This window comes from Prinia subflava, chromosome 20 (assembly GCF_021018805.1).
Source record: "Prinia subflava isolate CZ2003 ecotype Zambia chromosome 20, Cam_Psub_1.2, whole genome shotgun sequence".
Classification (NCBI taxonomy): domain Eukaryota; kingdom Metazoa; phylum Chordata; class Aves; order Passeriformes; family Cisticolidae; genus Prinia; species Prinia subflava.
The window spans coordinates 2,111,786-2,134,585 of NC_086266.1; the positions used below are offsets into that span (position 1 = coordinate 2,111,786).

The 22,800-nt window shown below is 49.6% G+C and overlaps 1 protein-coding gene across 3 annotated transcripts in view; it reads right to left on the reverse strand.

Annotated features, from left to right (window-relative positions):
• The window catches only part of GPR50 (G protein-coupled receptor 50), a 35,638-nt gene extending 25,205 nt beyond the window's left edge, over positions 1-10,433 (reverse strand). For 2 of the 3 annotated variants that reach the window (XM_063416676.1, XM_063416675.1), the window contains exon 1: positions 10,137-10,433. In XM_063416676.1, coding sequence (XP_063272746.1) covers positions 10,137-10,311 — 175 coding nt within the window. In that variant the 5' untranslated portion in view covers positions 10,312-10,433. The remainder of the gene's footprint in view (positions 1-10,136) is intronic. The other variant, XM_063416677.1, reaches the window with a different exon arrangement.
• Between the last annotated feature and the right edge of the window lie 12,367 nt (positions 10,434-22,800).

Consider the following 22,800-nt stretch of genomic DNA (forward strand, 5'->3'; position numbering starts at 1 on the left):
GTGCCACTTCAAGGCCACTTCAGTGGAGACTTCACTTGTGAAATCGGCACCAGTCAGGACAAAAGGTCCAAATTCAGAAGATTTTATACAGTCTGGTTTTAGCATGATTGCAAAATATCCATCTTCCTATTAGAGCAGAGCTGTTCAAGTACTTGTTCAAGTAATGTTCAAGTGATTTGTTTCCAAAGAAGGGCAACAAGGCTGGTGGAAAAGTTCAAAAAATATGTAGATGTGACACTTAGGGACAGGATTAATGACAGACCTGGCAGTGTTAGGTTAATGGTAGGACTCAATGATCTTGGAGATTTTCCAATTTTTTTGAGCTCTGGGATGACTGGAGTCATTCTCTCTCGTGAATTCTCTGTTTTCCTGCCCTCTCCTGCCCCCAGGACCACTCAGCACAGCAGGAGAACAGGACAGGCACTCAATACCCTACACAGAGACACAAAACATGCTGTGTCCTTTGTCCCCACAGGGAATTGCCAAGCCCTGCAGTCCCTGTTGGTGTGGCAGCTCAGACCTGGGGCACTGCAGCCAGGATGCCACTACAAATTCAGCTGCACCACCAGCTGCTTACAGTATTTAGAGGGCTGCCAATTCAAATCCAAGCCAGTTACTTTAAAGAGGATTCAGCACACACTGAGAACCCTGCTGTCAAGAAAGTCCAGGAGTTAACACAGATCCCTCAGAACAAAAAGAGCCACTGGTTTCTGAAGAAGTGCCAGCCACAGGCAGGTGCTCATCTGTGCTGGCATCCTCATCCATCCTGCAGTCAGCAACAAAGTGCATTTAGATGCCCCACACACAGCACCTTTCCCCAGCCTTCCTCATTTCCTGGTGAAAGATCAGTCTCAGCAGAATTAGAGAAGCAAGAGTGTTTGAAAGGACAAACACAAAATGAATGCTTAGCAGGAAGTGGCTTCTCTGCCTGCTCTTCTTTTAAAAAAGTGCTTTTCTAGAACAACACAGGGCAGAATAACCATTCAGCTTTCTGTCTGCAAATGAATTTGTCTTACATGTCCACAGCAGAAAGTTAAACTCAACAAAGGCTGTTCAGCACTTCCTCTTCATTGACATGCTCTAGCCTCCTGTTCCAGATTTGGGACAATTTCAGCCCAGCTAAGGAAAGCTTGTGGGCAAGGGCTTGACAAACCAACCCCCCAGGCAGGGACATTCTTCTCTAGATCAGGTTGCTCCAAGCCAAGCACAAACAAGCCTTGAACAGTTCCAGAGATGGAGCATCCACAGCTTCTCTGGGTAACTTGTGCCAGAGTCTCACCATCCTTATGGTGAAGAATTTTGTCTTAATATCTCACCTAAACCAGCCTTCTTTCAGCATGAAGCCTTTCTGCCCTCTCCTGTCCCTACAGCCTTTGTAAAAAGTCCCTCTCGAGCTCTCTTGCAGGCCAGGCCATACACAGTTTTGTTGATTACCAGGACTTAAACTCATTTTAAAACAGGGCAGAGAAAAACAGAAGAGCTGATTACAAACCAGGACCATGTTCCAGGAGGAAGGTGTCAGAGGTTGATAATTTGTCTTCATTCCACATGGGAGGAGAAATTGGTATCTTTACACAATTAGAAATTTCTAAAAGAATCACTTCTAAAGGTAAGAGGAAACTGCAAAAGACTGGTCAGTGAAAGCAATGGGAACAGCCCAGCAGCAGCAACTGCTTTTGTAATGCTAATGATCAATCAGAGGAAATCCAGCCTCTCCTGGGAGAAATTTGTCTCAAAAAGGAAATAATAAATGAGAGAACTGGAGTCAAAATACCAGTAAGGAAGAACAGATGCTGCCACAGCAAGACTGAAACAGTCTAGCTCCTTGTAAGCCCTGTTTGTTGCTTCCCCACTGCTCTGTTTCCATATCTGTATAATTTATTCCAAAGCAAATTTATTATTTTAAAGACTCCATGGAGAAGGCTCTGTGTGTGCTAAGGGACACAGTGCTGACTATTTCTTGCTCTTGAATGCTATTATCAAAGGCTTTGCCTAGTCTGGGATTTAGCAATGCTTTTAATTAATGGCTTCCAATGGTACATCCATACTGGAAAGATTCCTCTCATTGGCTAATTAGTCTATTGTCTTAATTAGGCAAGTCAGTTTTACTTCCTCATTGCCTTGCATGGGAAACCCTGGTTTTCTCACCTAGGTTTTCCCTCAATCAGCTCCCAGCCTCTCTGTCCTGACTTGCATTTTGGAAGGACTTGGAGCAAGGTGCTGGCAGGCAGCATTGCCTCGCCTTTCCTGCGAGTCTGGACCAGGCTGGGAATGCTTTGTTCACTGCAGCTGCTCTAAAATCAGGGCCCCCTCGAGTCCCCAGCAAGGTCTTGGGCCATTAGGAACGGGCTCATCAGCATCTGTCAGGAGGAAAAGTGCATTGCCTTACAGGTTCTCTGTTTTCCTGTGAGGATAACACCAGTGCCAGTGGGGTTGGAATGAGATCTTTAAAATCCCTTCCAAAACAAAGAGTTCTCTAATTCTAATTTTGGTCTTCTAATCCCTGAAGGACCAGAAGACCAGTACATGTGCCGAGATGTTCAGTCCTCCTAACCGAGGTGACAAGTGACCTGAAGTCAGGCTGGGTTTGTTAAACTGCTCTGGGTCCAAATCTCAGCAAGGAATGCAGGATCATCTGCAGGAGCTGCAAACTTGTCAGGGACAGCAGAGCTGCTCCTCCTGGCTCTGACTGCTGGCCAATTCAGACAGGACTGGCTCCTCCAAGGCAGGGATTTGCTCAGCAGCCTCCCACCACAAGATCCATCCCGTTTCCATTACACACACCCCTCCTTCTCCCATCACACCTGTGTTTTTCTGCAAGCCCTCGCATCAAAATTCTGTCTTCCCTACAGAAACTCCCACGGATGAGCACGGCAGAGGCAGAGTTTGCAATCCACGCTGTAATGTCTGACCATTTTGGTGCCTATCAGCTACACCTACTCACGAAGTGTTTTGTCAGCAAGCTTTCCACTTAGTCCAATTAATTTTGACTAATCACTTTTGATCAGTAGAAAGACTGCTTAAGCCATAATGGCAGAGCTTACCACTGACTTAATGCTCACATCTTGGGTACAGTAGAATTTTTTTTTCATTTCTAGTCTTCCCTTGAAAAAGCCAAGATATATCTCTGCCTTGACAACATGTACTTCTATACAAAGGCACCTCATTCTAGCTTAATTTCTCCCTGCAAGGCAAAGCACTGAAAACTCCAGGGATGCTGTGAATGTTTTTGGAAAGGCCAGAAACACAGGCAGAACTAGTGATGGAAAGCAGAGGACAGCTAACTCTTCAACTCATCTTCATTTTGCAACATCTCTCCTATGAAGGAAAGGCTGAGAGAGTTGGGGTGTTCAGTCTGGAGAAGGTTCCAGGGAAACCTTCTAGTACCTAAAGAGATGAAAGATCTCTTTCATCTTTCATCTTTCTTTCCTGTAAGGACGATGGGGACAGACATTTTAGCAAGGGCTGTTGCACTAGGACCAAGGGGTAATGGGTTTAAATTAAAAGAGGGTCGATTTAGATGATATATTAGGAAACAGTTTTTTACAATGAGCATGGTGAGCCTGGTATGGGTTGCTCAGAGAGGTGGTAGGTGCCTCATTCCTGCAACATTCAAAGCTTGAGAGAAAAGCAGGAATACTAACTTTGGCAACTTCAGACTACTCCAAATGCTGCTGGAAACCTCTCCCAGGAATATTCTATGTTGTTGTCATGGCTTGCTTTCAATCTCTGTACCAGCAATTGGAAAGGGTGTTTACTACACTTGAAGTAAAGCTAATGCACCTATCCCTATTCCCACATCTTCATGGCACCACTGCCAAATTCTCCTTGAATTTCAGCTGTGACCTCCTCCCTGAACACACAGAGAAGCCACAGGATTGTCCTGGGGGTGCTGTAAGGCTGGGCTGGGCAATCAGCCACAGGGCCTGGGGTTTGCTGCTGTTTAGGCTGGCTCCTGTCAGCCCTGCAGAGAAGGCAGAAGTGTTGAGTGATGTCCATCACCTTCTCAGCACTCCACAACTGAGACGCTGCTCAGAAAGTTCCAGAGCATCTCAAAGATGAGGGAGGACCCTGACATGTAAAGACTGAGGCTGAGGAACAAACTCAGCTGGCAAAGGTGAAGGAGCAGGAGGAGACTGCCCAGCCTTTCAGCCCTGCTCTGCTCCCTGAGGCACCTCTGGCAGTGCCAACACAGAGATATGACCCAGACAGCTTCAGGAAAAAGCTGCAGGTAGGGAATGACACAACGCACAGCCCTTGTCCTCAGACAGCACGGGGCCAGGCTAATGACACAGGCTATTGTTCTCCCATTCTGTTTAAAAAAGCAGTGATTTGCGTGGATGTTGGCTTTGGAGTACGTGCTTGGCAATGCCAGCGGATAAACAGAAAGGATTTCCATGGAATACCATTTCTGAAAGAAATACATTTAAGTTATTTTTGAAATATTATTAAATCTAGTAGTGAATATTTTGAATGTGGTATAATCCATTTTCCTAGAAACCAGCCAAGAAAAACTGACAGCAGGACAAGGGAAGTGCCACCACACTGCCATCCCTGTCTCACTGCTCCCTCAGGGACACAAGCAGGAGCCTCACACGCCTCCCTCCTCCATCAATGTGCCTTAAAACCAGTTCCCTCCCTTAAAAATCAGCTCTTCCCTCACCAGGCAAGCCTGGATCCTTCCTACTGATCCTGCCCCTGCTCTCCTGTGAGCCAGGGATCCTCCATGGGCCCATGGAAGCCCCAAAGCCAAGTGCTGACAAATGCATTGGGAGGGCCAAAGCCACAAAAAAGGCTGGGCAGGGGTATTTTAGCAGCCTGCAGTGGGACTGAGGGCCAAAGAACCAGCACAGGGACATCTGGATGGCTGCTGCCAGTGAAAGTGGCCAGCAGGAGACAAGCAGGTGGGTTGGGTGGGTGCAGAAGCATCAGCCCTGAGCACAAATCATCACATGTCAGTCTCCAGCAGTTCTACCCTAAAAGCAGAGCCCAAATCCATACCCAGGACTCTTCTACTCCCTCTTATCTTTCCCTGCTGTTCACTCCACAAACCCTCCTATGCTGTTTGTATGCAAATCCAAAACCCAGAGCAGCCTCAACGCTGCAGGCACCATTCCCATCTGTGGTGGCACAGGGGGACAGTGGCAGCCAGGATATGGCACAGCCATCACCCAGCAGCTGGTGCATCAGGAACAAAGCTAAAATCAACCCTGGACTGCCCTCCTCAAGAGCAGAGACATTTGTCACCAGCTCTGATGCCACAGGTGCCCATCCCTGCTGAAGGGCCAGGGGGTGCTGGGTGCCCCAATCCACATCAGAGCACTCAGGAGGAGGAAAAGGGGAGAGCCTGCAGTGCCAGCAACCTTCTCACTGTTCAACCAACACACAGCCTGCTCCCCCCAGCAGAGCCCCCCAAAAAAGCCACCTGCAGCAGGGCCCCCCTCATTTCAGGGGGTGCATCAGCAGCGCTGGTGGGAGTTTGCTGGAGACAAGTGAATCAGTGGAACAGATGAGCAGCTCCTGAAGCATCTACCCACAGTGTACAGCAAGAAGAGATGTAATTTCAGCCTTGTGGCAGATGCTGGAGGGTTTGTGGTGCTAAAAAAAAAATAAAATAATAATAAAAAAGCTCAACACCTACATATAACAGATAGCTTTCTAGGACAAGGAAATCCTGCAGTAGCTGGAAGAAAACCAATCACAGTTCCCAGCTACATTTGAGGTAAGGAAACAGAACGTGGTCTAAAACAACATCTCCTAAAGGTCGCTTTCACAAAACTAGAAAGAACCAGACACAAAAATAACTGAGAGAAAACATCTAAATATAAGTAAGTGTGACAATGCCTATTGGAGGATGTTTAAAGATGCCTTAGTAGAACCCTCTTTCCCATCAAGAAAAGCAACAGTGTGTTTAAAAAAATATTTGGTTTAAAATAGGAATTTTTAAAGACAAGAGCCAAATTTAAAAAAGGAGTAAAAACCTCCAGAAATCCACTATAACATTAGAGCCAATTTTATAGAATTCAACACATTTTATAAAGAAAGCTAAAAGATATTTTTAAAACCTAGAGTCAATAGGTCTATCAGGAAAAAAGCAACAATCTATCGATACATTAGGCTTGATGCTAAAAATGTACAGTGAAAATATCCTGATATAGAGGATGCAGAAAGTATAAGCATTGCTTTTTATCTTTGCAAATAAGGATGACTTAAAAAATTCTCTGAGAAGGGAGTTGGGAAGATCCCCAACACCATCTGCCAACCATCCTTCACATCTGTATCGACAAAACCTGGACTCAGAGCCTATGAAGGAGCTCACCCAAATTCCTAACATTGACTTAAAAAAAAAAAACCAAAACAAAAACCCAGAAGCATGTCCCAGGCCAGCCAGGAAGTTCCAGAGGTCTTGGAATAATAAATAAAAAACCCTGCTCAAGCAAACAAAAACTTAGCACGGTGCCAGTATTTCCAGAGGGCGAATGGCTGACCTGGGAAGTGCAGGCTGCTCACCCTGCCCGTGCTCCCAGCAGGGCAGGGAGTGGCCAGCGCTCAGGGATGGAAATAAAAACTCCTGTTAGTCAACACAGTTTTCTGTCTGGAGGGCTTGTCAAACGGATCTAGCATTTCTTCTTCGAGTTTGCATTTGGCTGACAAAGGTAGCTGTGTTGACATGATACATACAGACTTCTGTGTGATGACTTTGGCTGGGGTGGCAGCTCAAGAACAAAATCCCTCCTGCTATGCAAACAGTAGTGTATATCCAGAGGATTTAAAAATTGAGCCCAGTGACCTCGTTAGAGCTGTACCTGCACTGCCTGCCCCTAGAGAGGTTTTGGATCCCCAGAGATGACCTTCCCAAGAGTGAAAAGGGCCTGTGAGGCAGCAGAAATTGCTGTCTGCACACAGAGCTCCAGGCAGCCCTGCTGGGAGACATGGGTTTCCAGGGAATGCATGTTTGGGCTGTGTGCCTGAGTTTGCAGCGAGTTCTGAAGAACTAGAGGAGGGTATTGCCAGAGGCTCTCATTGAAAAATATTGGCTGGTTTTAGAGCTGATTTTCACACTTGTAAAGCTGGCCAGAGCCAGGCTGGAAAGCTGTAAACTCAGCCATGCCAGCAGCCTGTGGCACGTGCCACATTCTACATGGCTCATTTCCATTGTTTCTTACTTGGGTCCTGATCCCTGCTCAGCACTCTGAGCACCTCCCAGTAACACTGGGCACATCCACTTACATTACACCTTCCCAGGGGGAAAGAGAAGTAGTGAGATTTCTCTTGTAAGAGCAAGTTCTTCCCAAGTCCCCCAGTGCCCAGCACAAAAGCAGGATGCTCGAGTTTGTCAAAGGTCTCAGCTGCCAAAAAATTTCACCCTCCCACAAAGACATACAGACATCTTTCCTGTGAGAGGAGCAGGGTTGTTCTTCACACTCTTCACTCTCAATCATGTCATTGCCCTGCCCTTTGGACATACAGACCAAAGCCTGCAGGTTTTTTTGAACCTCTTGGATGACACAAATATCTCCAAGTGTCCAGCTGGATGTAGGAAAGCCTAGCACCAGAAGTTCTCCAGCATGATTGGCTGAACAGCCAGCTGTGATGTGAGCTGTCTACCACAAAGGACACCCCGGGGCTTTCAGTGAATCCCAGCTTCCTCTGCCCACTCACCTCCTTGTCTTTGCTCAGTTCCAGGCAAACGCTGATGTGAGATGATACCCAACAGTCCCTCTGGCTGCTGTGGGCAGTGCTCAAGTGTCAAGAGAAAAGTTCTTCAGAAATGTCCAGGGGAATGGACCCAAACCCCACCCTCACAAGAGTGATCACCCAGCACAGCCACTGAAGCAGTGCCAGTTAGACATCCCAGCCTGAATCCAGCTTGTCCTGACAATGCAGTTCCAGCTCCAGCTGGATGACCTTGCTCCAGAGGTACAGGACTGGGTCCTTTCAGGATTTGGCAACACAGCCATCACAGGTGCTCTTTGCCTTTATTGAACTGGCTTAGGGTGTATTTGCACATGAGCAGATAAATTCTTTGTCCAAAGGACTTCAGTCTGGCTGCTGGGCTCCAGATGAGCCCCTCTCATTCATCTGGCTGCTCACACGACAGGAGGAGCATGAACTGGGCTGAAATCCCTGACTTTTGGTCCTGTGGCCAGGGAGGCTGACAGACTGCTGACTTCCCAACACAGAGAGATGCAGGATTCTCTGAACACCCTAAGCACGTATGATCTTTTTAGCAACACAAAGTGACAACACTTAGATGCAGGTTAAACATTTTAGTGAATCAGACCACCACCACTGTCCTCACCACCTCACCCTCCTGCTGCTGAACCCCTTCATGATTTAGCACAAGCACTCCCAGTTTGGGCAGTGACTGAAGGAGGAACAGTGCCCAGGTGAATAAAACAAGATGGGTCTTGGGACTTACCACTCCAAAGTCTGTCACACTGAGTTCCCCACTAGTCACACTCAGGCTGTGTGTGCAACAAGAGCCACGTCCCCTCAAATCAGGAAGGTTAGCACTGTTTGCACTTGTGTTGACTTTATTTGTACACGCTGACAGCTTGTACAGAGAGCAGACAACAGGCTACTGACAAGGACTAAGATCTGGAAAATATCTCCGGGATCACTTCAACACAAAGCTGTTCTCCTCCACTTTCACGGGAGCTGTAACTCAACTCACAGCGGAGGCAGTCTCACAACATGAAATGCATTCAAGTGATCAACGATTTGAAAGGTAATAAAAGCAGATAATAGCTTCAAATCTGCTTGCAGGCAGATAACATAAACAGCTAGTTATCCTGGGGAGAAGAGTAGGGTGCTTCTTTTTCTTCCCCAGAAGCACTGATTACAAGCTTGCAGCCTCCACTTCTTAAAGCAAAGCTGAAGAGAAGAGCAAATATCTTTTCCAACTATACTGCAGTTTCTCATAAACCCAGCACAGCCTGTGTACTGTGGGTGCCATGGGCAGCATTTTATGTACCAGTTAAAAAGCAATTCGAGGTCACTGCATCCAGTGCCTGCCCAAGCCGATGGCCATTTCTGTGCTTTCTCTCATTAATAAATCAATCAAATGTTAGAGGCACTGGAGTGAAATTGTCCTGTCAGCCTTATCCATCAGGTACTTTTACTGAACCCTGTTAGGTTACTGCTTATTTACAGAAGACTGAGAGAGACAGTGAGACATCAGCATCTCAAAATTCATGCAACTTGCACATCATAAACACTACAGATATTTCATTAAAGCCGTTTTACAAGCTATAAAACTGAAGGTCATTTTATGTCTCTCTCTATAAAAGCAGACAGTGATATAGTCCTCAGCAAAATATACTCTACAGTACAATTTAAGCAGTACTACACAGACTGCTTGAAACTCATTGCAGAGCAACTTATATCCAGTATAGCTCTCTGTTAATACTGATATCCACTACTATTTCTTTGCTAAAATAACAAGAGTTCGAAGGAAAGAAATTTACACCCTCAAACAATACCGCCTTCTTAAAAACACTGAATAATACCAGTTTATCAATTTTCCTAGATGAATTCATTAGGGAGGTCCATACATAAGGCTACAAAGCAGACTTCCAAATCACCCGTGGAAAAAACACGTAAATTCCTCACTCTGCTTTCAGCCTGGCAGATTTATGATAAAAATACTGAAAGGCTGGAACACAAAAGCGTTGTAATGGACTTGTCCCAAAATCCGAGCGCTCTCGCTTGGCACCTGCCGCGGCACTCGGAGCCGTCCTCACCTGCGCGGGTCGCCTGAAGGGACGCGGGCTTTACCTGAGCTGGCTCCTCCGTCTGCAGCTGCCTCAGGGGGACAAAAGTTTCGAAAAGTCGGAGGACAGCAGCAGCAGGACGGGACGGGCAGCGAGTGAGCCCGGTCCCCGCAGAGGGCGGGCACCGCTCCGGCTCACCGGCAGCGCGGAGCCCTCGGCCGGGCACGTCGGAGCCGGGGCTCCGCAGCGGAGATGCCCTCCCCGCCCCGCTGCGGGGCTGCGGCTCGGCTGTGGCCGCCCCCCGCGGGCTCCTGCGCGGCCGTGCGGGGCCGAGCGGGGCCGGGGCGCGGTGCGGGGCCGTGCGGGGCCGCTCCGCTCCGCCCGCCCCCCGCGCCCGCCCCGCGCCCGCCCCGCGCTCACCGGCGTTGCGGAGCTTCTTGTTCCGCAGCACGGACAGGATGACCAGCGCGTTGCCCAGCACGTCCACCACGATGGTGAAGATCAGCACGGCCGCCAGCCCGGTGGCGGCTCCCGCCGCCGGGCCCCCCTCCAGCCGGCAGCCCGGGCAGCTCCCGTTGCTCCCCGGCCGCTCCATGCGCGCCTCTGCCCGCCGCCGCCGGGGCCCCTCCTCCTCCTCCCGCCCCGACGGCAGCTCTCCCCCCGGGCCCCGGCCCGGCCCGTCCCGGGGCGAGCCCGCCGCCCCCTCCCCGGCGGTGCCGCCGCCCTGCCCGGGGCGGAGCGGGGGGGCCGCGCGGGGGTGCCCGGTGCGCGCCGGGGCCCGCGGGGCTCTCCGGGCCGATGGTGCCACCGCGCGGCGGCGCCGGGCAGCGCGGGCAGCGGGGCACGGCTGGAGCCGTCGGGCCCGGGGGCACCGGGGGCACCGGCACCGGGATCGGCACTGGGACCGGGACCGGCACTGGCATCAGCATCAGCTCCGGGACCGGCACCGGGACTAGCACTGGCACCGGAACCGGCACTGGCACCCGCAGCGGCACCGGCACGGGATCGGCGACGCGACCGGCATCGCACCGGGACCGGCATCGGCACGGGCACGGGCACAGAGATCGCCACCAGGATCGCCACCGGCACCCGCACCGGCATCGACACCGGCACCGGCATCAGCATCAGCTCCGGGACTGGCATCGGCATCGGCACCCACACCAGCACCGGCACTGGGACCGGCACTGGGACCGGCACCCGCATCCCTCCCGCCCCCGCCGCCGCCCGCTCGCTCGCCCGGTTCCCGCCCTCGGGCACAGGTGCCGGCAGGGAGAGATTGCGAGGCGAAGTTTCGCACCTCGGGTCGTTGAAGCCTTTCCCGCTGCCCCAGCCACCCCTCAGGCGAACCCATCCCCACAGGGAGTTTTTTAACCGGTCACGCCGGAATAAGACCTTTCACTTTCGGTTTAATGCTTTTTACGCGTTGTAAGGTGTGCGCTGCAGAAGCCCCAGCAGTAATGTGAGCTCAGCAGCCCCCTCGCTTCTCAGCTGCAGGAAAACAGCACTCAGGCGGGATGCCCAGCTCCCTAAATTGGGATACCAAACTGTCTAAATCGGGATACGTAGCTCCCTCAGTCGGGATAACCAGCTCCCTCAATCGGGATACCCAGCTCCCTCAATCGGGATAACCAGTTGCCTAAATCGGGATACCCAGCTCCCTCAATCTGCACACCCATCTTCCTAAATCGGGATACCCAGCTCCCTCAATCTGCACTCCCAGCTCCCTCAATCTGCACACCCATCTTCCCAAATCGGGATACCCAGGTCCCTCACCCCAGCCCCGTGCCTGGCGTTTCCAGGCACCTTCTGTGCTTTATTCCACGCCAGCAGGAGCAAGAAGACACCAAACCACTGTGGTCAGGCTGTGGCTGCAATACCACGACCACATGAGCTCTCAGCGTTGTTTAGAGAACAAAATCAGAAAATATAAAATAGGGACAGTTTGAGTTGGAATGGACCCTAAAGATCACTGAGTTCCAATTCCCTGTGCCGTGGGCAGGGACACTTTCAGGAACACCAGGTTGCTCACAGCCCTATCCAACCTGTCCTGGAACATTTCAAGTGATGGGGCATCCAGAGCTGCCCTGGACAACCTGTGCCAGTGCCTCATCATCCTCAAGTCAAACATTTCTTCCTTATATCTAATCTAAACCCACCTCTGTCAGTTTAAAGCCATTCCCTGTTGTTCTATCACTCCATGCCCATTTTAAGTACTTCTCCAGCTCTCTTGTAGGCTCCTCAGGGACTGGAAGGTGCAATAAGGTGTCCCTGAAGATTTCTCTTCCCCAGGCTGAACAAGCCCAGCTCTGTCAGCCTGTGTGGATAGCTCAGCATCCCGTGGGCAGGACAGAGGGCAGGGGCACGCTGAGGCTGCCCAGCACCACCTCCTCTGCCTCTGCCCAAAGCCAGCCCTCTGTGCACAGATCAAAGCGTCCAAGCAAACATTAAAGTTGTGTCACAACCCGTCACGGGGGTTTTACAACTGCCTGGGCGAGTGGGTCAATAACAGAGCAGAAAGCAAAGCCTTGGATGGCTCGTCCCCTGCCAGCAGAGCACGAGCAGGTACAGCAGAGAGCAGCAGCAAGCAGGGTCTGCCCCAGGGTCACAGCCAGCCCTGTGTCTCTGTTCAGAACTTACTGAGCCAACCCGCTTTAAGTGTTTTTTACCTTTTCCCTGTGACAGCAGAGCACTCAATTTGGGGGAAAAAAAAAGTTTTTAAAGAAAATTATCAAAATCCTGCATTTTTGAAATGTTAAAGACAGCATTTTGGCTTGATATGTAGCTTCTTTTGGCTTCCTTTTGACACTCTGCACTGAATTCTGCATAATTTTGAAAATATTGTCTCTGTGTAAACCAAATAATTTTGTTCATGGACTTTCAGCTGCTCTGTTCAGGACATACCTGCAGACAGGAGTAAGGTCGACTCTCATGGACATGTCCTTTCGGCACCTTTCACCTTCACTTTGCTTTTTTCTGTCAGTTTTGCACCATTTATAAGATGATCTCAGGTGTATTTCAGCTGTGGAGAACTGGGCTGTGACTTCAAAGGAACTGAACTTTGCATACAAATGTCTTGGCATGAGCACCAAAGCTACCCCAAAACCATTTTGGCCTCACACTTAAAAAAACCTTGCTCACACAGCAGTGTGAGGTAAAGGGGGCGTAACATTTCATGAAATTAATGCAATTGGAAAAACATAAAAAGGGTTTTGTATCTGGTCGCTTTTTTTGGTGTTTAATTTGTACCTGCAGAAAGCAGTGTTTTTCCTCAGCCTGGAGTTACTGCCCTGGATGGGAATTTCTGCAGAGGGCTACCAGGCATGTGTGCATCTGCAGAGTTACAGCAACTAATCTTGCATAAGAAACTTGGAAGAAATTATGATGGATGTAGTGAGCAACTGTTTTCATCACTGGAGTGATTTAGATGAATGATCTTCAGGCTGTTTCCTCCCACCTTCCTGCTAAATGGACTCTTCACTGCTTCAATTAAGACAAGGCAAGCACTCTAGGAAGCAGTGGCAAGGGGGAAAAAAGTGAAAGTAGAAGTATCAATGAGACCTTTTTAATTACACTTTACCAGAACTGCTGACATAAATCACGCTGAAATAAGAGTATCCCCAGAGTGTTAGAAGAATTTAGGCTCATTTGATTGTGCAAGGATCATGAAAGTGATGGCAGGAGAAGGCAGCTGAATTAGGGTCAGAAAGTAGAACCCTTCAGCACCTGAACTACACCAGGGAGAGCAGACAGTGTGTGCAGACAGGAAGACCAAGTAGAATGGAATCATGGCAAAATATTCAAGCACCATAAATGCACACTCCTTGTGCAAAACTGTCACAGCTGAGGGGCAGTGCCTGGCACCCTCCTGCCCTTCATCCCTTGCTGAGGGTGTCCAGTGGCACAAACACCCCCATTTCCCAACCTTACCTACCAGGGCACACAGCTCAGTAAGAGTTAATCCAGGTATACTGTAATAAATGGAAGCTTACATAATTGAAAAATAGCTGAGGCATTAATCTTCCTTCTCGCTACCTTGAGTCCTCTTTAAAAAGATTATTTTGTCTTCAGAGACAGCTTTAATGCTACTTAATGAATCGCTTATAAATGAAGATTTTTTCCCTCCTATACAGGGACAGGCTGACTACTACACTGATTGTCACAGAGACAATTAACTTTTGTCAAATATACAAAGATAATAGCTCTTCTCTACAAACACTACTGTACTGAATTTGGCATATTTAAGGCAAATTTTTCTTGCTGTTTTGACTAAGCATGCTCAGTGTCAGTGATATACCCATTCCCTTTAGCCAGACCTGGGGATCTCCTCATGCTTACCAAAATATTTGGTGGCCCCCTGGGCACCTGCTAGGTTAGGTAGGTTAACACTGGATCAGGAATACCAGAATTCCAACATGAGCTCACTCAAAGGTGTCTTGGTGTCCACTTCAAAGGAGGGAGGAGACATGAGAAGAAAAGAGAGAGATACAAAATTCCCCCCATCCTTTGCTCCAAGATGAGATTTAAGAAGAATAACTTCAAGGCTGACTTGCCTTTTCAAATATCCCATTTTCCCCCCCATCTCAAACTCGAGGATGTAGCATGAATGAAATCAGAATTAGCCTCGTTACAAACAAGCAAGGAGGGGGGCTGACCTAGATTCACTCTGCCTCTCAGAAGGAAGTGACGGCAAAAGTTTAAAACCTGTCATACGGGGCTGCAGCACATTTGGGTCAAAGTTTGTTGCAATCAAGTCAGGATTCCTGAGAAAGCTTTAACTGGTGGGATGATTTGTATGGCAGCAGCTGAATTATGCATGGAATTTGTACAGTCTCTGCTGGCAAATAAATATGTGTGAAGAAACTCAGGCTTTTCCCTGCAGCATCATCAATGCCTCAAGCCCAGCTCTGCATCCCTGGGGAACACACGTGCTGGGTTTTGTGGTTGCTCTCACCACCAGCTACATCAGGCAGCATCCCATGGCTGGAACCAGTCTTTCTGCAGGTGTCAAGATGCTAGGACAGAATATGGGATTTTTCAGTGAATTTACTTAGTCCTACCCCAAAAATGCCAAATAAGAGGGCCTGCTCCCAGCAAAGAGAGCCTGGTGGCTGTGTAGGATGTTCAGATGGCAATTGAGAGGTAGCATGGGAGTCTGCCTAGGTGACAATCATGGCTGAAAGAAAGATATGGAAATAGTCCAGCTGGTGGGGTTTGTTGGGGGGAAAAAACCCCGGGGAAGGATTTAAAAACTTTTGGAAATATCAGGGAATTACCCACCTGTATGTGGAGAAGGGACCTAAGCTTATTCTCTGACTGTGCAGGGGGAACAGTGTGAGATGGAAACTGCTGAGGTGCTCTGGGGGCTCTCCCCTTCACATTCCCTGCCTCCCCAGCCTCCTTTGCATTTGGACCCACCTGCAGATGTTCTGCCCACACCATGTCCAAGCTGCTTTTCCAGCTGGGGATGGCACAAGCCATTGCCATTGGCAGTGCTTTCCAATGCTAAGGCTGAAATTCCCATGATTTTCCTGTGCAAGGAGGACAGCTGTCTTGAGGAATAAGACAAGGAGCTTTCCCTTTCCAGAGCAGCCCCTCCTGCAGCCTGGGTTGTGACTTGAGAAACTTCAGGACCCCTTGGCACCAGGCACAGGGCAGCGGTGTAGGAAGGACAGTGCCACACATTGTGCTCCAAACATCCAGCTCCTGATTATGTCCCAATGAGCCCCTCTGTGCCTGCAGTAATGAGGGCTCAGCTACATCCATGCCTGTTAGTGAGATCCTGTTTTACTTCATCCTCATTATGGGAAGCAGCCAGCTCAGAGCCAGCGGCCGTGGAGATGTTTCCTCTCGTGGAGCAGATTGCCTTCCCCTGTCAATTATGAGCAGAGAGCTCCACAGCCCTGTGCAAATTGCTGGGTGAGAGCACAGATAGCAGGACATGAGCACCCATTACAGCCCTGGGGGCAGCCTTAAAAACACCTGATGGGAGCAGGAGGGTCGAGAGCAATGAAAGGCAGAGGGGTGATGGTGATGGGGGCTGGTACAGCAGTGCTGAGGAGGAAGGGGATGTGTGGTACCTGCCTGCCCCTGCAGGAATGCAGCCATCCACAGAGGGCCAGTTGACTCCAGAACCAGTTTTTTCCCCAGTGAAGGGATTCCCTTTCCTCAGGCTATCAAAGTTTTTTCCCCAGTGAAGAGATTCCCTTTCCTCAAAGTTTTTTCCCCAGTGAAGAGATTCCCTTTCCTCAGGCTATCAAAGTTTTTTCCCGGTGAAGAGATTCCCTTTCCCCAGGCTATCAAAGTTTTTTCCCCGGTGAAGAGATTCCCTTTCCTCAGGCTGTCCCTTTGGTACATATCAGCAGTGTGCAGCCCATACATGGGAAACTCTGTATCCTTCGGGGAAATGGAAATGATTCTCTTCTCTTGCTGTACTCCCACTGAAAGCTCTGATTTCGCTGGACAACCCAGCACGCCTGCAAAGCTCTGCAGCATTCCCAAGAGCTGAGCAGCCAGGTCTCTGAGCTGAGGTGGCACAGAAACCTTCACCCAGTGCACGGCACTGCTGCTCACACTGCCCAGGGAGCAGCTGCTCTTACCTGAGGCAGCCCAGGGTTGATTTCCATCATAAACAGACTCTTGTCCTGCTGGGTGCCCATTCCAGAGAATGGGATGAGAAAGTGTGTGTGGATTTTAAGCAATGGTCTTGAAGATGGTTTGTTCAGCCCTACAAACCTTGCTGACTCCTCCTGGGGCTGCTGTGACCCCTGGAGCTGCCTTTACCCTTCCTTTGGGCAAGGAGATGGGAATGTCTCTTCTGCCTACGGGTCAGCCCAGGGTCAGGGACAATTCAGCAAAGGAGCAGCTTTGCTGCAGCAAACAGCTGAGTGTCCATCTTACAAAAATCACTTTGCTCTGCCCCATAATACGTCATTGCTCATGAACTTCCCCTGGTCTTCAATCCACTCCCCAAAGCCTGGCCTGTTCTTCAGCTGCCCCTGTAAGGGGCACACCAACACCCAGTGTGAGTGTGAAGTACCACCCGTGTTTGCTCTGTCCCTCCCATCCCTTCCCAGCTCCATCCAAAAACCTCCTCTGGCCATCAGCACACTTAACACTGTCAGCATTTCTGCAGGCTCTGCAGGAGGGGATTGATTCCTGCCCTTGGAGCAGTCCTGTCTCAAGGAAAGCTGCTGCATTTGCCTGGGTGGGCTTTGCAAGGGGCCTCTGTGCCCTGCAGATCCATTCTTCCCCTTCCTTCTGACCCCAGCCCCTTTGCTTTCCTTCTAGACCCTGCAGGCAGAGCTGCCTGTAATTTATTTCCTTGTATTTAATTCTGCTAAGTCACAGGCACCAGAAATCTGCAGCTGGCAACTCCAGGCTGCTTTCCAGCCTCTCCATCCAGAGCTGCCAGCAGACGTTTTCAGTTTTGGTTCTCAGATCTCCACTACAGTCTGGTCTCAACACAGTGCCTCCACCAGCCCTCCAACTGTGCCTCTTCAACTCCTCAGCCTCAAAGCTGCTACAAACGAGCTGCAAACTCCTCCTGCTCCTCCAGAGAAGAGGGTTTCCCTCCAGTGTGCCTTTCTTTGGCAGAGAGTGGTGTCCTTCAGATCTCCTCAGCACAGTTTGGTGCCTGGTTTTTCCCTCCACTCTGACTGCAGGCTCGTAAGCAAAGACAGCTCTCTTCAGATCTGGTGGTGTTAAAGCTCTTCTTTATCAGCAGCTCCACTTACCTGTGCAACAAGGTGGAAACAGTGCTTGAATTTCTGCTGCTTTCCTAGAGAATTCCAGTGAGGCTGAGCTGGAGGAGCATCCATCCTCCTGCTGCCTTTCCCTCAGCTCCTCACTCCTGGTTGTGTTCTGCCCTTCCTCCAGGCACTTCAGGTTTTATTCAGTCATGGGGAAGAAGTGAGAGCTGTGGTTCATACCTCATAGGAAATTCACTGAAAGTTGAACTAATAACTTGAGAAGAGAGATGGGAGTAAAAAGGAAAGATTTTCATGTCTCAAGTTCTTTCCACTTTCCTACAATCTGCTTGAAGGAAGGAAATTTGGAGATGTTAAGTCAGTTATAATGTTTTAACAGGGTTGTGTACATTTAAAACCCCCAGTAAATGGGATTGCCTCCCCCAGCCAGGGGCTAAGAGCCCTCCCCAGGCAGTGTGCACGAAAGGGCCTGAAGGAAAAGGCAAGGCTGCTAAGGAAAGATGGGTGCAAATTAGATCTGTGACATAGAGAGCTTGAAATTAAATATAAATTCAGCTACAGAAAAGGTTGCCAGAGATATTTAGGATTTGTATGTGTACATTACATATATATATATACACATACACACACTCATATATATTTATAAAGACCAACAAATCCTATCTGTGTTCAAAGTGGGCAAGATGTTGCTATAGTAATCTTAATTTTGCATTCCTTACATTAAAAAGAAGATTGCAAGTTGTTTGGCACTCAGACTGTCTTTTTGTTATAACATGTGCTGCATTTAACCCAGTGGGACTCTGTTCCCTACCTCTTGAAACTATGGAAATAGAAATAACTACTAACAATAATGTCATCATCATTGCATGGCAGCCTTGGATTCAGTTTCCTTTTTAAAAAAAGGGGAAAAGAAAAAAAAATAAAGAGGCAGACAGATAAAGAAACAGCCTGTGCATTGAATTTAGGCTTGGACATGACCGTGTCCTTGAGGACAGGGAGCCACACTGGGAGCTGCAGGGGGAACAGGGGAGTCCTGGCTGGGAGGGGGCAGAGGGAGAGCACCTTCAAATTCAAAGCTTCAAATTCCATGTGGCACCAGCTGTAAATCAGCAGTGCCTCCACCCAAGCCAGGAAAGGCACCCAAGGGGCACCAAAAAGGACAGAAAATCACCTGTGCTGCAAACACGCTGCCCATTATGAGATGGGAGATTCTGCAGAGGCTGGCGTGGCACAAGGGGCTCTCTGCCCACACTGAGGGTCTCTGCCTGTAATTGAGGAAATAAAAATAAACCCCAAACACCTCTCCCAAACCAGCCTCTCTCTCTAAGAGCCCTGCAGGCTGGCAAAGGGCACCTGGCAGCGATGGGGCTGCACACAGCCTGGGGTCACCCCCCAACACCTCTGCCCACAGCAGCCAGCCCCTACCCTGCTCCCCTTCTGTGAGGGGCTGCACGGGGGGCTACAGCCTCCAAAATCCGGGGATCCAAGCTCTCCCAGGGAAGAGAACAAGCAGCACCTCGTCTCCCTGAGTTTTCTGGAGCTTCAGGTGGTACCAGACCATATATGTAGATGTATGTACTGATGTACATATTCACCTATTGTGTTTCTCACAATTTAGCTCATAAGCTGCCTTGAGCTCAAGATTTGTTCATACAGCACTGATCTTTGGGTAGATTTTCTCATTCCAGGAAGAAAAACAGATTCAAAAAAATCTTATTTTCCATGAATGATCACCTGCACAGCACATCCCAGAACCAACAACAGCAGCTTCTTTTCATCCATACTTTTACCCAGAGAGGAAAAAAGGTCAGCAGTACATATATATAAGTACATACATATACATCAGGTGTGGGGCTGGGGGTCCCTGTGCACACCCCGTGCTCTGCAGAGACAGGAGCTGACTCCGAGCATCCCCATCCGACATCAGCTCCCAGGAGTGTTTGTTTCCTCCAGATTGATGGTGTTTACAACTCCAGGCATCTCCTCAGTCATCTGTGATCTCTGGCCGTGAGTGGGTCTCTTTGGGACATTGAATGACAAGTGTTGTTACAGTGCCAAGGAGACGGGGCTCTCAGCTGTCTGTGGCAGGGAGATCGCTGTGAAATCATGATTTATCTGGGGTTAGATGAAGTTATGTCTCTCTTTCCTGCCTGCCCTGGCAGTGGCTGCTCACAGGTATGCTGTATTTCTTCCTCTAAACAGGAGAACACAGGGCCATTTACCAGCAGCCAGAGGTCAGGAGGTGCCCAAATGTAAACTCCAGGACAGAGCTTGTCTGAGAGTGTTTGAGGGGCTGAGCTGACAAGTGACAAACGGCCAGAGCTGAGTCTGCTCTATTTTGGCTTCTGCCATTGCTTGGGGAAATACAGGAAGGCAAAACAGGTGAATTATTGTCACCTTCAGGCTTAAACAAATGGAGGCTTCAAACAAAATTGCATTGCTTAGACGTTCGGAGGGGGAAATATTTACCTCGCGTGCAGAAATAAATGTTAAAGTTTATGAGTCACATAAACCCTTTTCATGCTGAAAATCCCTTCTGGATGAGAATGGGGATATTTCTCATTGTGATCTTGATCCGTCCAATTTATTTGTGGATCAAAAGGATCAGTGAGGGCCTTATTCTCCAGAAGATCTGGCAATGGGAAAAGTTGTTCCAGTGGGGGCTGGATGCCCACCTGTTTGTCCCCATCCTGACTCACCTTTCCCCACCCAGAGAGGTCCCATCACTGCTGGCAGGAGAGGCTCTGGTTGCCTCTTTGCTCTGAGGGTTTTTGGCTGCAATAACAGGTCTGTTCTGTTATGTGGTTGTTCCCCAGGGCCAGGGGAGGGAGTGGGGCTGCTCCAAACCCCCCTGTTCACAGGAAAAAAGCAGGTTTTGGAGGAGGAAAGGAACAGAGCAAGGTGGAACACAGGAACCAGCAGGTTAGGCAGGAGGAAGGTGCTCTCTCCCTCTCTCTCCTTCCAGCCCTTGCCAGGGTGCAGGATGCCAAACCCTGGCACCCACCCCTCTTCCCTTGTGAGAGGGAGGTGCAATACATGGAATAATGGATGGGACAAAAAGGGACAGCCCCAGCCCATGGGTGCACTAATCCTGAGCTGCTGGCACCACGCACATCCCAGGGAGACAGACAGAGCAGAGCCTGGGAGAGGCAAAGACAGGAAAAACTCATTCATATGCAAAGGGTTTAGATCTTGGGGAGACTGGCAGTGAGCTCATGCAGCACAGAACGAGCCTGCCCACAGTTCCCTGCCTTTTGGAAAAAGACACTGCCACTGCAGGAGCCTCAGGCCTTGTGAAAAAACCACCATTTCCTTCATTGGTGATGATTTATTTGGGAAGAAGCCTCATTTTTCACTGATCGTATTAGAAGCACAGAATGGATTACAGCATGGAGTAACCCTGATGGCTGAGAAATTCAGTGTATGCAAATGTGAGCCTTAAACAGCTCTTTCTGTGAAAGATTGCCTGTAGCTGGGATGTGTTGGAGCTGTGGCACCAATGAACAGGCTGGTGTTTAAAAGCAGAGGCTCTGTCACAAGGTGCAACACAAGGTCTGCTGAGGTTTACAAATGCTCCCTGTGAGCACAGCTTGCCCCTCTGCTCTGCAAACCTGCTCCTTTTGCTGCAGTGCCCGGTACAAATGCACCAAAGGACTGCTAAAAACAAACTGTTAAATCACCTGCAGCATCCACGAGCTCCCAGGCCTCCCATACTGTTCAATTTGTACCTAAACTGCAGCCCAGGCGTGGCCAAGAGACAGCACCAAGGGCCTGGGGCTGTTTCATCCTCTCCCACCTCCTCCAGCCCCTCAGAGCTCAGGAATTAGAGGGGAACAAGCTCAGGTGTGAGCAGAGATGAGGTGATACCTGTGATCTGCCTGGACTGATGCTGCCCTTTGGGTCACCTGGTGCATCCTCCCCTGGGTATCCTGGTGGAACCAGGCTGGACCCAGCACCCCCAGGCAGCACAGGGATGGGCAGGGATGCACAGGGATGCTGTGCAGTGTGTGGCAGCTGCCTGAAGATGGCAAGCCAGCACTGCAGTTTATAATACATGCAAATAACCCTGCTGGAGGAAGAAGGGGGCTCCCTACAAATAAGAGGGCTATATTTTCTTGGCAGCCCATGTAATGCCAGAGCAGAATTTAAATTGCGGTGTTTATCAAAAAAGTCTGAGCCTTTTCTTTCTTTCCTCTTCTTGCAGAATTTTGCTGCCCTTCTTGCAGAATTTTGAGCAGTGCTCCTGGTGCTGCATCAGTCCTCAAGCCCAAATGCAAAGTGTGAGGAAGAAATTGCAATGCATCCTTTGGCACCAGGGAGCCATAGAGCTGGTGTGTGCATGCAATAATTTATCCTAAGCCTTCTAGTGGCATTTTATGTCTTTTTGCTGTAGTGCTATTACAGCTTTGATTACTCCATTTTTATGTTTGTCAGCACAGCATATGGGCAGGATAATTTGTATTCAAAGTATTAAACTGGTAATGTAAATTATTAAAGACCCAATTCATAAACGCATTACACACCATATGCAGATTTCTTCCCCTGAACTCCCCCCCTTCTCCTCCTCCCCATTTTGCAGACCTGGCTTCACACAGCTGGAGCAGGAGTGGGACCACTGCCAGCTCCCACCCCATGGGCACCAGCTCCTTCAGGTGCAGCAAGAGCCAGGTGAAGACCCAGCCTCTTCTTTTTCCTGCACAACTCATTCATCCCCAGGCCTGCTGCCCATCAGCTCATCTCATTTTGGCACCTCCCAAAACGAAGCTGTTCCCCATTTTTACCCCAAGCCCTATTTGCAACAGGGAACCCTCCCAAGGATGTACAACCCCCAGCACAGGCACTGGGGTGGGCACAGGAGGAGCAGAAAATCACTGTGGCACCCCATGCCCATCCCCATCCCACACGAGCAGGACTGTGGCAGCTCAGCTCTGCTTTTGTGGCAGAGCTCTCAGCCTCATGGGCAACAGGTCACCCCAGCCCCAGGAATCCCAGCAGGATTCCAGCAGCCACCCTGAAGGGCTGGGGGCAGTGAAAACCCCCAAGCCTGCGTGGAAATGGGGCTGCTGAGCTGTAACCCCTGCCACGACAGGCATCTCCTTTCAATAGCTGTTTACCAGACCATACACAGCGCCATTGTGTTGAGCAGATGCCGTCTTCTGTTTTTCTCATTACCAAGATTTACTGTCTTATAAGCTTATTATTGACCCAGGCTTTAGGCTTCCTTCAGGGCCGAGGCTGAGGGAAATGCAAACTCCCAGCACTTCTGTTTGCAGGAGCATCCCCCCCTGAGCCCAGGGAGCTGGCACGGGGCTGCCTCCTCCAAACCTGGGTTTTCCCATCCCACAGCAAAGGCTTTGACAGCTCAGGGAGCTGCAGGG